General features: G+C 44.3%; 2 protein-coding genes across 3 annotated transcripts in view; one reads left to right on the top strand and one right to left on the bottom strand.

Moving 5' to 3' along the window:
* LOC310867280 (prolyl 4-hydroxylase subunit alpha-2-like) overlaps positions 1–16,676 on the top strand; it is a 44,821-nt gene that overhangs the window by 20,519 nt on the left and 7,626 nt on the right. For both annotated transcript variants that reach the window (XM_083777204.1, XM_083777203.1), the window contains exons 4-9: positions 981–1,132; positions 3,551–3,688; positions 5,218–5,457; positions 12,655–12,857; positions 13,774–13,950; positions 15,009–15,079. In XM_083777204.1, the coding sequence (XP_083633330.1) occupies positions 981–1,132; positions 3,551–3,688; positions 5,218–5,457; positions 12,655–12,857; positions 13,774–13,950; positions 15,009–15,079 (981 nt within the window). The remainder of the gene's footprint in view (positions 1–980; positions 1,133–3,550; positions 3,689–5,217; positions 5,458–12,654; positions 12,858–13,773; positions 13,951–15,008; positions 15,080–16,676) is intronic.
* On the bottom strand, positions 9,875–11,671 carry LOC310869277 (serine/threonine-protein phosphatase 2A regulatory subunit B'' subunit gamma-like; the record flags this gene model as incomplete). Its single annotated transcript, XM_083779931.1, has 2 exons — positions 9,875–11,248; positions 11,666–11,671. 2 exons carry the CDS (start codon positions 11,669–11,671, stop codon positions 9,875–9,877), a joined length of 1,380 nt encoding a protein of 459 aa, XP_083636057.1.

Consider the following 16,676-nt stretch of genomic DNA (forward strand, 5'->3'; position numbering starts at 1 on the left):
TACTATCAGTCCTTCTGTCAATGAGTGTCTTTCACTTTTAGCGCCACCTGGTGGTCACCAGTTTAGGCTTTGAGTGCCAATTCTCCCATTATAAAATAAATAAATAAATTGTAATTCTATTATGCATGTAATGTGCATGTCATCACCTGTACACCAGATTAGATATGGATTAATTTTTTTTTTTTAAGAAATGAGGGAGCACTTCTTGTCGTCCGTGGCATCCGGTCCATAATTGGCAATTAGACGTCTTGTCGTTTATGGCTCTTAAACTGTTTTAATAGAGGTATTAAGTCACAGCTACGAGGGAATCGGTATGGTTATCACGCATAATAATGCACCTGAAAGTAATGAATGTCCTGCTTCATTTCTGTAGCTTCTCTTTCTTGGCCTCTCCTCCTTTTTAAATATGTTTGTAGTTGCTGTTGATTATTTTCCCTAATAATTGAGCAAGTAGGCCTACATTATATTGTGGAATTCCTAAAAAAATAAACTATATTCAGTCATTATAAGCTCAGACAACGAATATAAAGTCATGTCCTCTCTCTCAGCTGGGCCAACAGACTGTACACCCTGACCAAACTAATATAAAGTCATGTCCTCTCTCTCAGCTGGGCCAACAGACTGTACACCCTGACCAAACTAATATAAAGTCATGTCCTCTCTCTCAGCTGGGCCAACAGACTGTACACCCTGACCAAACTAATATAAAGTCATGTCCTCTCTCTCAGCTGGGCCAACAGACTGTACACCCTGACCAAACTAATATAAAGTCATGTCCTCTCTCTCAGCTGGGCCAACAGACTGGACACCCTGACCAAACTAATATAAAGTCATGTCCTCTCTCTCAGCTGGGCCAACAGACTGGACACCCTGACCAAACTAATATAAAGTCATGTGCATGTCCTCTCTCTCAGCTGGGCCAACAGACTGGACACCCTGACCAAACTAATATAAAGTCATGTGCATGTCCTCTCTATCAGCTGGGCCAACAGACTGGACACCCTGACCAAAGTGTCCACTTCAGACCCAGAGGGTTTCCTGGGACATCCTGTCAACGCATACAAGCTGATGAAGAGACTCAACACGGAGTGGACTGAACTGGAGACCCTGGTACTCCAGGACCCTTCTGACGGTACGGAAAACAGGACTTACCTGTCACCCATTTACTGTGGAATTGATTTTAAAACGTAATCACTTGTAAAACACTAAACGGGCTGGCCCCACTTTCCAGACCTGAATTATTGTGTCCCCTGGACTGGTCACCATCAGACCGCTTTGCTGGGGTTTTTCTGTTTGAAATTAGTTTTACCGGTATGCAATGTTTTTCATACAATATGTAACTCTTTGTTTCGAAAGGGCCTTTTTAATAGTAAAACCCCTCTGTTTCTGTTGACCTCTTTCTGGTCCCCATGAGGGAACAGGTTATTTTTATGGTTAAGAAATGTTTTGTATGGGCACATGAGGCGCAGTCTGTAGGTCCTGGGTTTGATTCCCGCTGGGGGAGGTGTTCTCTCCTCCGTGTCATCAGCGCCGAATGGGCGCCGCCCAATCCCTAGGTGGGGTCGGCAAAAGGGCTTTCTGTGTGGAGTTTGTCCCCTAGGGTAGGTACACTCGCAAAAACATGCAGTAATCCTGGTCATGCAGTCTCCCCCCCCCTGGTCAGCCAGTTTGGGGATGACAGACGGAGAGTAGCACCCAGGATCATACAGTTTAGGCAATTGGGACCTGGGTGAAAAAATGGGTTAGAAAAAGAAAAGTGTGGGATAAAATATAAATAAATAGTGTTTTGTTTTGGGTTACAATAATATGAAAAGATTCAATTTGAGTATAAGGGTTAGTTTTAGACATTGGCGACTTTAGATTAGGTTTAATGTTATGGTTGGGGCTAGGTTTGGCCAGCCTGAGTTATCCCATTTAGGCCTGACTTTGAAATAAAAAAAACTTTTGCTCTGAAAGAATATATATTCAAAGATTTGTGCCGCATTTTTACGATAAAAATAAATAAATAGCAGACCTACAAGCTCGTAGCGCGCTATGAACTTGTAGATCTTCTATTTTTCAATAGCTAAAGTATAACATAATGCTTAGTTAAAACACCACAAGGGGTTCCCTTCCAGAATGGGTTATACTGCCTTCCTTGTAGGATGATGTTGCATGGCGAAAACAGCTGTGGAACTTGTTTTGACTATACTTGAGAAGCAGTACACTAAATGACCTGATAAAATAAGATGATGCGTCAATGTTGTCAGTTACTGGGAAGTGTGAGGTCAAGGAATTCCACAGAAAAGGGAAAATTCGAATCTCAGGAGGGAGTACTGGATTGCCTTATCATCCGGTTCGGTTCTGGCGAGCCTTCCAGCGTCCGAAACGGTTGAGAAATGACAGAGTTACCGTGATGCAGCTTTCCGTGCTCGGACATACATGCATACAGCTACGTAATGGAGCGGTTAGGCACCGCTCAAAAACGCGTCTCTGTGTGTGTGTGTGCGTGGTAGGGATACAGTGCATTTGAAAGAAGTGTTTCTAAGTCAAATAATTGTCCAGCTGTGTTTGCAGTCCTATACATGTGCACACAAGTTCCTTATCAGTTGCCAGCACCTTACACAGCAGTGAGTGAGTGAACGAGCATGCGCACGTGCACGCGTGCGTGCGTGCGTGCGTGAGTGCTCTTGTAAGATCAAGGTTTTATCGCTTCAAATGCATGTGCATAATGTAACTCTGATATTGTAACGGTAAATTGAACCCAAATGAATACTTACAGGTACATTTTTATTTACACTGGGGATTTTTGAGCGGTGCTAGCCGCTCCCAAGAACAGCCGTATGTGTATGTCTGTCTGTTTGAGCACGGAATGTCTGTTTGTAGCACAACCTATTGACCCCTGCAGATGCACACTGAGCAGTCAGCTAATTGGGGTCAATCGCACGCATGCACACATATTTTGTGTGTTCTGTGCATGTGTGCAGGTGAGATTGTGTCACATGATTGTGTCGCACGCACACATACACACAAAACAATTACTTAAAAAACGTAACTTAAAAAACCTTAACTTAAAAAAAATCTTAAAGTACGTAATTTATTGGTCCTTGGTCCATTATGAACAAAATGCCTCAAATCTTGCACACAGTGTGGAATTTCCATGAAATTATGCACGTACATTCCCACTAGGCAGAGGAATAAATGGCACTTTTTCACGCAATTTTCAAATCGGCCTCATGGTGGCGCTATAACAGGCCAATTCATGTTTTCACCTATAACTGCACTGATCTGTGTACAACTTTGTACACAGTGTATTCACTAGTACTAAACATTATGAATGCACTGTTATGTGTTATATTTTTATTGCCAGACGACAGATTATTGGGACAAAATGTTTATATTAATCCTGCACATTTTGTCCAATCATCACAAACGCTATTATCCTGGTGGAGACCTGTGCCCAGAGGGGCACTTTTTCTAGTTTGATTTCTTTCTTTCTTGTAAGCAAATTAAGTCATAGCTTAAGTAGTACTTTATTATAAAATGTCTTTCTCTATTTGTGTCCCTCCAGGTTTTATCTCCAACATGTCTGCACACAAGCAGTACCTCCCAGACGAGGAGGACGAGAAGGGTGCAGCCAAGGCACTCATGCGACTCCAGGACACGTACAAACTGGACTCGGAGAGCTTCTCCAAGGGAAAGCTGCCAGGTATGTCCCTGGGTGTCTGCCACGGACACTGTCCTGTGTGTGTGTGTGTGTGTGTGTGTGTGTGTGTGTGTGTGTGTGTGTGTGTGTGTGTGTGTGTGTGTGTGTGTGTGTGTGTGTGTGTGTGTGTGTGTGTGTGTGCGAACAAGTGTGAATGACATATTGACATACTCTACTGTATTATTTCTACAAATCCTAACCTGCCCACAATGTACCTTTAAGCCAAGTAGAGCGAACAAAATGTCAGCTTTTTTATTTTATTTTATTTTTTCTCCTCCAACTCATGCTGGCCAACAAAACGGTGACTTGTTTCAAACCAGGGGGGGTGGAGCTCTGTTTTTCCACGTGTCTCTCACACACACACACACACACACACACACACACACACACACACACACACACACCACACACACTTGCTTACTTGCTTCAGGAATGGCCAATGATTGTAAAGTGATACAGAAAGTTTGAATGGTGTAAAAGTCATTCAAGCCTCAAACAAGCTTGTATTGTTCTGTAGCTGCAACAAAAGTGCGATATCGTTGCAAAAACCTTCGACTTTGTTTGTCTCCACCAGCCGAAGGCATGGGCAGAGAGTATGTTTTGTACTCCGTCCATGTGTGTCCGTCCGTCCATCCGTGTACAGCTAACCTCTGGCACTGTTGGCCCGGCCGATGCCACACTGTGCACACACACTCCCTGGATGCCAACGACGAACCTCTGCCTCAATTCTTCCATAACGGCCTGTTATAGCGCCACCATGAGGCTGACTTGCCAAACACATTTCTGTAGATTACTCCTACACATTTTATCCATACATCACGCACATCGGTATACACTATCTCTATAGTCATGTGATCAACACGGATCTGTCCGCTTCCCCATATTCCATCCCTGTGCGTGTGCGCACGTGTCACCTCAATGCATTTCCAATGGGAGTCACATGGTTTGACCAAACATTTTAGTTTTATGGGCAGAACACAGCCATCAAACACAAATGTTTGGTCAAACCATGTGACTCCCATTGGAAAAGCATTTAGGCGGCCATCAAACACAGACAGAACACAGAGTGTTTTGCATGTGTATAAGAGGCTGTGGAGATATTTGGGGAAGCTAAAAACCACAAAGGCATTGAGAGCTTGAGCTTTTTTGTGATCCTTTGATTCCTTTCTGAGGTTTTTCCTTATCGTTTTCTGCTAAAGGTATTTTTTTTAGAGTTGATCATGTTTATCAAGAGTTTATCAAGAGTTTATCATGTCCTTTGTGAGTCAAAGGACAGTCTGTGTAATTTAGTTTACTGTTAAATGTGGACCTATAAATCGTTTTGAGACTGTAGGCTCCAGATTTCTGTTTGGTTGCACTGGTGTGCGTAAACCTTTTCATTTGGGTGCACCCAAGATTTTAGGTCATTATGTATAATGTGAAACACAAACGTCACACACTTGACACATCCGTGGCCGCATGTGTGACCAATAAGCCTTGACGAGTACACAAATAGAGTCGAGTCTTAGAGTTTTGTCTCTGGTCGCCCACAGGCGTCCACTCCAACGTCACTCTGACGGCGGACGACTGCTTCGACATGGGCCGGATTGCATACAACGACGGCGACTACTACCACGCGGTGCTGTGGTTCCAACAGGCGCTGCGGCAGCTCGACGAGGGAGAGGAGGGCACGGCGACCAAGGCCGACACGCTGGACTACCTCAGCTACTCCGTCTACCAGATGGAGGACCTGACCAGGGCCATAGAGCTCACCCGCCGCCTCGTGGCCATAGGTAAGGGACAGACAGTCTGCAGCCTTCCCACTTTGTTTCTAATTGTCTCCACCAGGCCGAAGGCATGTGGGGAGAGTATGTTTTGCACTCCGTCCGTCCGTGTGTCCGTCCGTCCGTCCGTCCGTCCGTCCGTCCGTGTGTCCGTGAGCAGCTAATCTCGGCCACCGTTAAGCCGGTCGATGCCACATTTTGCACACACACTCCCTGGATGCCAACGATGAACCTCTGCCCCAAACTTTCCAGAACGGCCTGTTATAGCGCCACCAGGAGGCCGCTTTGTGCAAAACAAGTTTTTGCACAGTACACCTACAGATTTTGTCCAAACATCACGCAAATTGGTACACAGTCTCTCTAGAGCCATTCAACGAAACCGGTCTTTCAGATTTCTCAGACTCCATCCTGATTGGTTAAGATTGGCTTCCAAAGTTCACAGGAGTGCTCAGTTTCAAACAAAATGCTGCAAATCATGAACACATCGCGTGATTTCCCTGAAATTGTACACCCACATTCCCACTAGGCCCAGGACAAAATGCCACATGAACAATTTCAACTCAGACTCAAGGTGGCGCTATAACTGGCCGAAAAGTGTTTTTACCTCTAACTGCACGGATCTGTGGATAACTTTGTATGCCAACTCCCTAGAGGCCAAGGAAAAACCTTTGCCTGGAATTTGCATCTGCTCTTTATAGCGCCACCAGGAGGCCGACATATGTAAAACACATTGGCACTCACTCGTCAACTCTTTACAAGCTCTGGCCTCTCGGGATATGGGGTCTCCTCTCTCCTTCTTTCTTGCTATATATATATTCACTCGGTTCGCCCCGTTTGTGCCACGCCAGGTTGCGCCGCGCCCGTTCGCGCAACTTCTCGTCTTTGCATTGACTTTGTATGCAATCGTGCTGCTCTAACCATCCAAGTCTGAACGCACCTTTAAACATTATACTTGATATATGAAGGAATAATACATGAATTGAACTGTGATGCGTTGAGTCCATTCCTTCTTCCTTCATTCTTTTCTTTTCTGATGTATTGTTAATATTATTAAATAATACTAATAATAATATTTTATTTATTTTTCATCTACTTATCAGTTATAGATTCTATATATTATTTTCTTATTCTTTTACAATTTCAGCCCACTGTTGAAAACACTATAGGTTCTGGCAGCAAAAAAAAGTGGGGGAAAAAAGGTGCATTGTAATAAATAAAGGACAAATAAATATAATTGTTATATTATGTACTATTCTACAACAGGTCGTTTCGAGGAAGCAATCTGATTGGTGGAAAAGGCTTCTAGCCGTGGATCAAACCAGCACCATTCACCACCTAATCAAAACAAAGAATTCAGCTGCTCAGCTGCTCTGTTTTCCCAGAGCTAGCAAACTCGGTGGCTAGGCTAGCTAGTTTCTTGGGACATTTGTGGTCGTAGTGACTACATCCGTCATTAAAAATTAACTTCAGTGATGCTTGCGGAACTCGACTTCGTCTCGTTCCTGACCGCATCCCTGTCGTGGCAATAATCACGTTTAACCACACCCTCACGTGTAATATTGCTTAATTGTACTAACCTCAAACATTTAACCACATTAACCCTGGCGTCCCAAATGTTGGTTATTGATGTTTTAGCAGAACATAGCCTAGCCTTAGGCCTTAATTTCTATGTCATATGTTGTTGTGCAGTGAAAACCGCAGATCTGTGTAAATTAGTCTTAGAGGAATGAAGCTTGCATGCTTGTCACCAACCCATAGTATGTGGTTGGACTTCCTCATTTTTTGGTCTCCCTTCCATCTCTCTTTTCCTTTCACGCTGTCACTTCCTTTTTGCCACTGCAGCCGTGTGTGTGTGTGTGTGTGTGTGTGTGTGTGTTTGGTTTGCCAGAGTGGCAGGGTGTAGCCCATCCAGGGAAAGTGCCTGTGGCTTCTGGCTGCTATTTTAGTCACAGCAACAGGACATCTTGTAAGGCATAGGCCGTCTTTACATGGCTGTGGTGTCCCCGTTTACAATGAATCGCCGCCTACAAGTACTAGTCAAGTTAAATGGACCGAGGAGTTTCCACTTCCACTTGCTTTGAGCTACCACCACCTGTCCTGTTTATTTAAGTTATAAAAAAAAGGAAAAGACTGCTTTTAAAGCAATTGTTTGGATAATTTGGACACATTTACAGTGTATCATTATAGTTGTAAAGGTGGGTCATTGTTCAGTCTCCCTTTCCATCCCCTAACATTTAATTGTGGCAGTAAAAGTGCCCATGAAGGGAAGTGTTTAAACAGTGTCCTGAAGGGAAGGCCCGTGTCCGTACTGGGCAGCTCGCAGCTCCCAGGTGTGATTTTGGCGGCTTGTAGTTGACGCCCCAAACTGTCTGTACCTTGTTGAGTTTTGCTGCTGGGGGGGAAAAAAGAAAATAAGTTGTAATCTGTGAACATTCCTTGGGTAATTGAAGCTTTAGTATAAACAACAGTAACCATGCAACCCTATGTTATTTTCTTTTGTTTTTGATGTTTCTGATTGTGGGTGTAACTGTCTCACTGGTCTGGCCCTAGGTGATGAGGTGATAGTAGTACTGTCTGAGCATTTCTGTCCATACTTTAAAGCTTTTGAGCATTACAAAGGCATTACTTAAGGAGTTGACATACACTGAGTGCGTTTGTGGTTCCAGCAATTTTAGTACTAGAGGCAGCTTTGTTTACAGGTGAAAAATGACTGGGTAGTAGCACCACTTTGTATTTCCTTTGTCAGGCCTGTTCTGTCCCATGACCAGAAGAGGGCATTGTTTAGCTTACCCCCAACAGAGAAAACAACTGATGCATATTTCACATGTTTACTTTTTTAATAGTTTCAGACTTAGGGTCCCTATGCGCAATCATAATGTCCATAGATCGTACAAAGTGAGGGGCGCTCTTATTATCACACATCATCATACATCATCCTCACATTCCAGCCAATCACTTTTGGCGTCCTCACTTTTCTGTCCTCACTTTTTAAGTCCTCAGCCAATCAAATCATCGCTATATGGGGTACACACCGACACACAAAGCTGGGCATAGGAGGGGCTAGCGCCCCTTAAAAACCAAGTTGAAGAAACTTGAGTGCAGTGTAAAATTTTATGACACTGCTCTCTGCGCTCTCCCTTTAACATTATCTTTGAGTTACAGAACTAACCACCACTTTTCTTTCCTTTTGGCTTTTCTGCCAAAAGGAAAAAAGTGAAGATAGACAGGAAAGAGGGAGAGAGAGAAGGGGAGAGACACGCAGCGAAGGTTGTCATGAACGGGACTCGAACACGCAACGCGCTGTCAGGCCAGAGCCTATAGCATGCGCCTGGACCGCTAGGCCAGCGGGCGCCCCCGAACCACCACTTCCACATGTACTTTAGATTGTTCTGCTATTTCCTTCCCCAATTATGATAATGATTATTAGTGTGGTAACTGGTAAGGCAAACTATTAACTATTGTTAATGTTATTGGTCTTTTTGTTCTCTCCTCTGATTGGACAAAGATTTCACAGCCCTGCCTATAATTGCCCTCATGATTGGGCAATATACGCCGGTGACATCACAATATATCATATACATGCCATCTTTTCATTGGACAATACTCCTATAGAGGCAACCAGACTACTCTGTAACAAATCGATGGAAGTTGGGAGTTGCCCCCTGCCTCTTAAGCAATACGTATTGTCACGGTACCGGTTGTACCCGTCTGTCTGTGTCCCTTTTATGCCCATATCTTTGATTTAATGATTGATTATTTTATTTTCCTGCCATGCACACAAAGTGCCCAGTGTTCATAACGCCATGAACACAATTACAGCGTGTTATTACATTTCAAAATATTATAACTCAGACAGACTTGTATAATTTATACAGTGTTCTGTCTTCTCTCCCAAGCTTGACATAAAATTCGATACAACAAAAACTTTGAGGGGGTTCCAGGTGGTCCCAAGCTAAATGATGGAGAGTTGGTAACCAAATGGATCCTTATTAGATATTTAACTCTTGAGAGTGCAACATGAAACCAAATGGACCCATCATTTCATTTCACGCTTTCAAGAGTTAAATTGTTGTTAAACATCTGCATTTCTTAATTTTAATCTCCTTGACAACCAATCTCATCAAATGGTGGTCTGTGGCTCAAATGCCCAATAATACATAATGAAATTAAATTCCAAAGGTGAGAGAATAACAAGTCTAAGTGAGGGATAATGGACCGTGACGTGAAAAGGGTTGAAAACCACTGACCTGGAGACGGCCAGGAAGCATCCATACTAGCCTGAACCACTTATAAACTGACTTGTAGGTCTGCTATTTTTGAAAAATCGAAGAACGACTGACATTTTTTAGAATCTGATCTCAGGTCAGAATGGGTTAATCAGACCAGTGTGTGTCCAGTGGAAACCTCGTATGAATCTGATCTCGGGTCAGAATGGGTTAACGTCGCCGTCGCTGTCACAAGTGACCAGCACCTCTCTGTTCTCATAGGCCCAGAAGCTGTCGACGTCGATGAGCATGCCGCAGACCGTGTCACCCTGGCAACTGTTCACTAGGTCCTGGAGGGTGATCTTGAATCGGTCCTCGGGCTTCACCATGTCAAAGATCTCATCCTTGACATCTTGGAAGGAGACGACGGGCTCCTCTCCGCGGATCTTCATTTGTTCCTGGATGGCCCTGAAGAAGTAGTTGAGAGAGAAAGCATTGAGGTATCCCCGGTTCTCCACGTCCAGCAGTTTGAAGACGTAGCGCAACGCCGCGGGCTCCTTCCTGTTCTCCAACGCCAGGATGAAGTCTAGATACGTCTTATAGTCCATTTCCCCGTCGTAGGTGAGGCATTCCTGGAACACTCTGTCCAGGAAGACTGGGGTGAGAGTGCCAGTCCCGTAGCGAGACAGCTCCTCTTTGCTCAACATGCCGTTGCGGTTGTTATCTAGGTTCAGATACTGACCATAGACTCTGAGAGCTGAAGGAGCTGAGAACCAGTTGGAGTCTTGATTCTCTTTGGACAGTTCCTTGTCTCTCAGCTCAAAAAGATCATCCAGAAAGCCACAGGCCAAGACGTCCAGGATCCTGATCTTCCCTGTGCGGAGGGGATCCAGGAAGAAAAAGAACTTGCGGACGGCGGAGCAGACATAGAAAGAGTAGAAAGGCTTCTCCAGACCATCCAACTGCGGCAGAGTGGGGATCAGTTCTAGGATATAGTTCTCTAAGTCAGATTCTCTGAGGTAGCCCCGTCCCGCCTCATCATACAAACTCAGACATATCCTGATCTTGTGCAACCACACTTTCCTCATGACGTAGGTGAAGAACTGCATGACGGAGATTCGGCCGCAAGGGTCACCGTGGAACAGCTTGGTATAGACTTTGGCTGTGAAGAACTGTTTGCATTTGGGCCCGGCCTGCTCCTCCACTTCCAGGAAGGCCTCATAGCTGATCATGGCTTCCTCTCCGGTCAGCGGAGGCACCTGATGCTTATCCATCAGGGACCACAGGTTCTGCAGCTCCTCGTTGTCCAGCATCTCTCCACACTTCCTCTGCAGTAACATAGTTCTTGACTCCTCTCTCAGCTTCTGCAGTACAATCTCATCCTCTGCTGGCAACCTGTAATAGAAGCGAGGGATGTTCTTATAAGAGCTGTTGTCTCTGATGCTTCCTCCCCTCCGTTCAGAGTGGATGAACGAGTCTCTCTCTTCTGCTTGTTTCTCCTCTTCGCTTCTCTCGTCTTTCTTGGAGTTGGCTAATCTCATTTTTAAAACATTCGACCACCAGTTGGGCAGTTGATCTTGTTTATCATACGTTAACTTTTCATCAAAAAATGTATTATGTAAAAATGCCCATAGATGGAGATCTGTGTCTGCCTTTTCACCCTTTCTTTAAGGTAATTTCAGTCAGATAACTCACTATAATAAAATATATATAAATAAATGTGTGAATATTACATTTAATCCTTGCTGGTGTTCAGGCTCTGCTATTACTTCCTGTTCAGCACCTTATCATCTAACCATTTACAATCAGGGAGATGTACAGTACTATACATTATGCATAACAACCCTCCGGGGGAAAATGGAAGCTTTAGTGAAAGCAGAGACTACTGGCAGTGCTGGGATGATGGTTGGGAGCAAACGACGCTCAGAAGCACTGACACTACGAGGAGGTACAATGAATGGTCTTAAATAGCCGCTGATTTGTTCAGCTGCTTGCTACGTCACATACATTACCTGCATATAGTGCCGAACATGCGTTTAAACCTCTCGAGTGTATCTGCCTGAACTAGCTTGCAGGTGACATCCCTGATGTCATCGATCCAAATATGGCCATACTACTGTATATTCTGGGCATATCATACAGTTTGGTGGTTCTTGACTACCTACTGTATTTATAAGCCTCACACACACATATATATATATATATATATATATATATATATATATCAATGTTTGTGTTGTCAATGGGAATTTAATGTTTGTGTATAGGACAAAGTTTGTGCACATAAAGCTGGACATAGGAGGGGCTAGCTCCCCTCAAAACTAAAAGTAACTAGAAATGCACTCTGTCGAGCTTCCAACTTGCGCTTCGCACACAAGTAGGCCATGAATGGCGTACTTGTGCGCGAGCAGAGCACGCAACTTATCTCTCACCACTACAATGGGTTCTAAATATTTTAAGTTCCCTATATATATGTGTTTGAAACTCAAATTGGTTAAGTCATCCACGTATGTCGGTGTTGTCCCTCGGAACCACCCTTTTTACATAAACATACATGGTTACGTGAGCGACGCCACCAACATATGGAGCCAATCCAATTGGCCGATGAGGCCACTGACATTATGCAGCAAGCTCCCAACTTGCGCTCTGATTGGCCGAGCGACGCCACCAAAAATACGCAATCCCCGCTTGGATTGGCTGAGCGACACCACCAACAATACACAATGCACAATACACAATCCCTGATTGGCCCGAGGGGACCGCCAAAAATTCACAATCCCTGATTGGCCCGGGGGGACCACCAAAAATGCACAATCCCTGATTGGCCGAGGGTGACACCGACATACGCAGCCGAAAACAGTACTTGCGCCGCTCTGCTTGTGCAAGTAATAACAAATAATTAGTACTGCTATTTTACCTTTTCTAATTTATTGTTATTAAGGTTTTGTTTGTGTGAACATGCACAACATTAAACGCCCCCTTGAACCCCTGACCCTTCCAGACTCAGGCCACGAGCGGGCCGGAAGCAACCTGCGCTACTTTGAGAAGCTGCTGTTCAAGCAGCGGACGGAGCTGGACCAGAACCAGGCCGAGGAACCGGCCTCCGAGGAGCCCATCCAGCTGGACACCTACGCCCGACCCAGAGACCACCTCCCCGAGAGAGAGGCCTACGAGGCCCTCTGCAGGGGGGAAGGGCTCCAAATGGTGAGCCGTGGGAAAAGGGCCCCCCTAGAGTATATTATGAATAGAGACGGCACCCGGAGGAAACCCTGTGGCCAAATGGACATAGTGGCCGAATTTGGTATTGCAGTGCTGGGCCCAAACGCATGAACGCGCTGGTCCGTCGACTATCATTGCGCACGTTCACGATGACACGTGTACGCTGTTTCACACGTGAACGCGTGAGATGATAGTCAACGGCCAGCGCAGTCATGTGTTTGGCCCAATCAATCCCAGAATGCACTCTGTTCCATACCCGGAAGGAGGAGTGAAATCGCTTCATGCGCTTTTGAGCAACTTAATGCAAGTGGATGGGAGGAGAAATCCGGTGCCGTCTCTATTAATATATACTCTAAGGGCCACCCTCCCTGTAGGGTTGCAACAGTTACTCAAAACTAATTTGAAGAAAAAAAATCAATTGATTTTAATAAAAGAACAGTTTAGCAATTGACATCTATAACGCTTTAGTAATTGATATCCATTATATGCATGTCATTTATAGGCATTCAAAAATGTTAAATAACCCATTTTGGGCGGGAACGATTCTTCTAATCCTGACAGTTTTCTGAAAAAGCTATGTTTCTATGTCAGTCGATTTAAAAAAAATAGCAGACCTACAAGCTCGTAGCATTATGTTATGCTTTAGCTATTTAAAAATAGCAGATCTACAAGCTCATAGCGCGCCACCGAGTGGCGCGCTATGAGCTTGTAGGTCTGCTATTTTTGAAAAATCGAAGGACTTTTTCAGAAAACTCATTTTCAAACAGACACTTTTAGAATCTGATCTCAGGTCAGAATGGGATAATAATAGAGCAAATAGCAGATCTACAGGCTCACAACGCTTACGTAAAACAATTGAGTAGTTTTTCCCCCACCGCTGTCCCGTCCCCCCCACCACCAGACCACCGCCCGGCGCAGCCGCCTGCACTGCCGCTACCAGGACGGCAACCGGAACCCCCGTCTGCTGCTGAGGCCCATGAAGGAGGAGGACGAGTGGGACAGCCCTCGCATCGTCCGCTACCTGGAGGCCATGACTCACCAGGAGATCGAGAGGATCAAGGAGCTGGCCAAGCCCAAGGTGAGAGAGAGAGAGAACAAGTCATGTCGTTTACATGTATTTATAACCCATTTTGCTCTGAAAGGATATATATTCAAAGATTTGTGCCGCATTTTTACGATTTCTTTTCAAAAATAGCAGACATACAAGCTCGTATGAGCTTGTAGATCTGCGTATGAGCTTGTAGATCTGCTATTTTTCAATAGCTAAAGTATATCGTAATGCTTAGTTAAAACCGAAAAAGGGTTCCTGGCCCAAAATTGGTTAAGATCCACACAGAAGAAAACCCTTTACCGGTACTTTTTGTGTGTAAAAGCGCTCAAACTGCCTTTTATTTTCCCTGCCTTGATCTCCTTACCCCCCCCCCCCCCCCCTCCTCTGTCTTCTTCCCTTTCTTTGTTTTTCTTGGAACAAAATGTCATGGAACTATGCACAAAAAACACAATTCCACAACAGGAAAGGCAATATTTGTCGGAACTGTTAGAAAACAGAAATGTATACAGTAGGAAGTGCATTCGCACACACACACACACACACACACACACACACACACACACTCCTGCTCTCAGACTCCCAATGGGCGGATTTGCAAACAAGACGGGACAAGAGCACGTTCACAGCTTAGTTGACTTGTTGAGTGATTTAACATTTCTCGGCCAAATATTTGATACACACACTGTAAATGTAGGGAATGTGCAGCTTGTAGGGGCAGAGATGGGACTGAAGGAACACCCTGTGACCTCATATCACTTTCTGACTGCCAGGCTGAACCTTATATGGTGGGGTGGAGAGAGGTTGTACGGTAGATGTAACTTTTAGTTGGTACCCAGCTACAACGTGCGATAGTTAGAAATCTGTCTGTATACTCCTGAGAGTGGACAAATGGAACAGAACAGTGTAGGCTGTGTAGAGTGAGGTACCAGATATAAACATCGTATCAAAAGGGGGCCTGCCTAATACATAACAAACAGGGGGCCCTTCAAATGAAAAAGGTTGAGAATCACTGTTTTAGTGTGATATATGTGTACTTATCAGCATTTAAACTCAATTGAAATGTAATGATTATTGTCTCATTCAAGCTTTCCAGAGCCACTGTTCGAGACCCCAAAACAGGAGTTCTGACAACAGCCCCCTACAGAGTTTCAAAAAGGTATTATTATTAATTTAGGTGAACTGTGAATTGCCATGGTCACAAACCCTGTGTGTGTGTTTGTTTCTTTCTTTCAGACATCATTTTTGCTTAATTAGAGTGTAGAGAGAGGAATGTCAGAGACATGCGAGACATGACAGCAGTCGGATTCAAACTCGAACTCACAAGGATCATTATGGTCCGACTCTGTGCACTAACTGACTGAGCCACCACTCCTCGTTGAGCGATGTTGATCCTTCAGTCACGCATAAGTAGAAAAACATGGACAAATTTACCTTCAACTGAGTTGCTTAGATAGAACACACTATATGCTGGGAAATATTTACTAATGAATGGCTGCAGTCAAGAGTGTACTTGTCTGTAGTGTTCATAAGATACATACTTAATTAATTGAAAACACACCTGGAGGTGCAAACCATGCCTGTACCAACATCTCTGTCTCTCCATTCCTGAGGTATGGTTTGATATGACCTTGATATCTCTTCAGGACAATTTACTGATAATTCCCCACAAAATGTAATTGGAATCCATTTGTGGTTTTGGCCTCGACTTTGGTCTTTTCCACCCAAAAGTGAGTTATTTCATTGGTGCAGCCTATACCACATGGCCAGACTAATAATACTGTAGACCAGGGGTGCCCAAAAGGTAGATCACAAAGGCTCTGCAGGTAGATCACATGACATGCCCCTAAAGAATATTACATTTAAATATAAAAACAACTTTTGACATCTGCCTCTTGAATTAAGTTGACTTGATTGATTGACATAAAAAAGTGCCTGTCAGCTCAAACCCATAATGCAATACTTTGTTTTCAAGAGTGTTGCTGCGCACAAATGTTGGTAGGCCTATATTACAAATGAAATGCAAAAAAAACCTCTACCTATTCCATTTCCCATTCCAAGTGCTTTTGTCTTAAATATAATGCCAGCGTCGTGCTATTCCAAAGCCATTTTCAGCAATGGTATTATAATGTTTTCAGTGAGTAGATCTTGTTGAGCTGTTCATTTTGAAAGTAGCTCTCATGTCAAAAAAGAGCGGGCACCCCTGCTGTAGACATTAGACAGAAATCTCTCTGTGGAACCTGCATTTCCAAGGGGCGGATTAAGAAATGGTGATAAGTCCACCCCATATTTGCATACTTGGCCCTGATTGGTGCCGTACAACTTTGGGAGCAGTGAAATCCAATTACAACCAGGGCCAGACTAATCGGCAGAGTTTTTTTTTCTTTTGTACTGGCGGATTTGACTAGTTTCCAGGCTATAGCGACTTATGCCCACCAATGTCATGACAATTTGCTGATCCATTCTCTGGTTAGTCACACAGACGGCACCAATTACAATATGGTACACCTGGGTAATGACTTCGAGCCTTGTAAAAGCAAATTTTTAATTCAGTTATTGTTATTCAGTTATCATGTAGATTGATCTTGTATCCATCCATCCATCCATCTTCAACCGCTTATCCGTAGTCTGGTCGCAGGGGCAACAGCTTCCCCAGAGTGTTCCAGACTTCCCTCTCCAGGGCAACATAAGTGACTTCCTCCTGGGGGATCCCGAGACGTTCCAAGGCCAGTGAGTCGATGTATTTCCTCCAACTG

This window comes from Protomyctophum parallelum, assembly GCF_964188405.1.
Source record: "Protomyctophum parallelum genome assembly, chromosome: 1".
Lineage (NCBI taxonomy): Eukaryota > Metazoa > Chordata > Actinopteri > Myctophiformes > Myctophidae > Protomyctophum > Protomyctophum parallelum.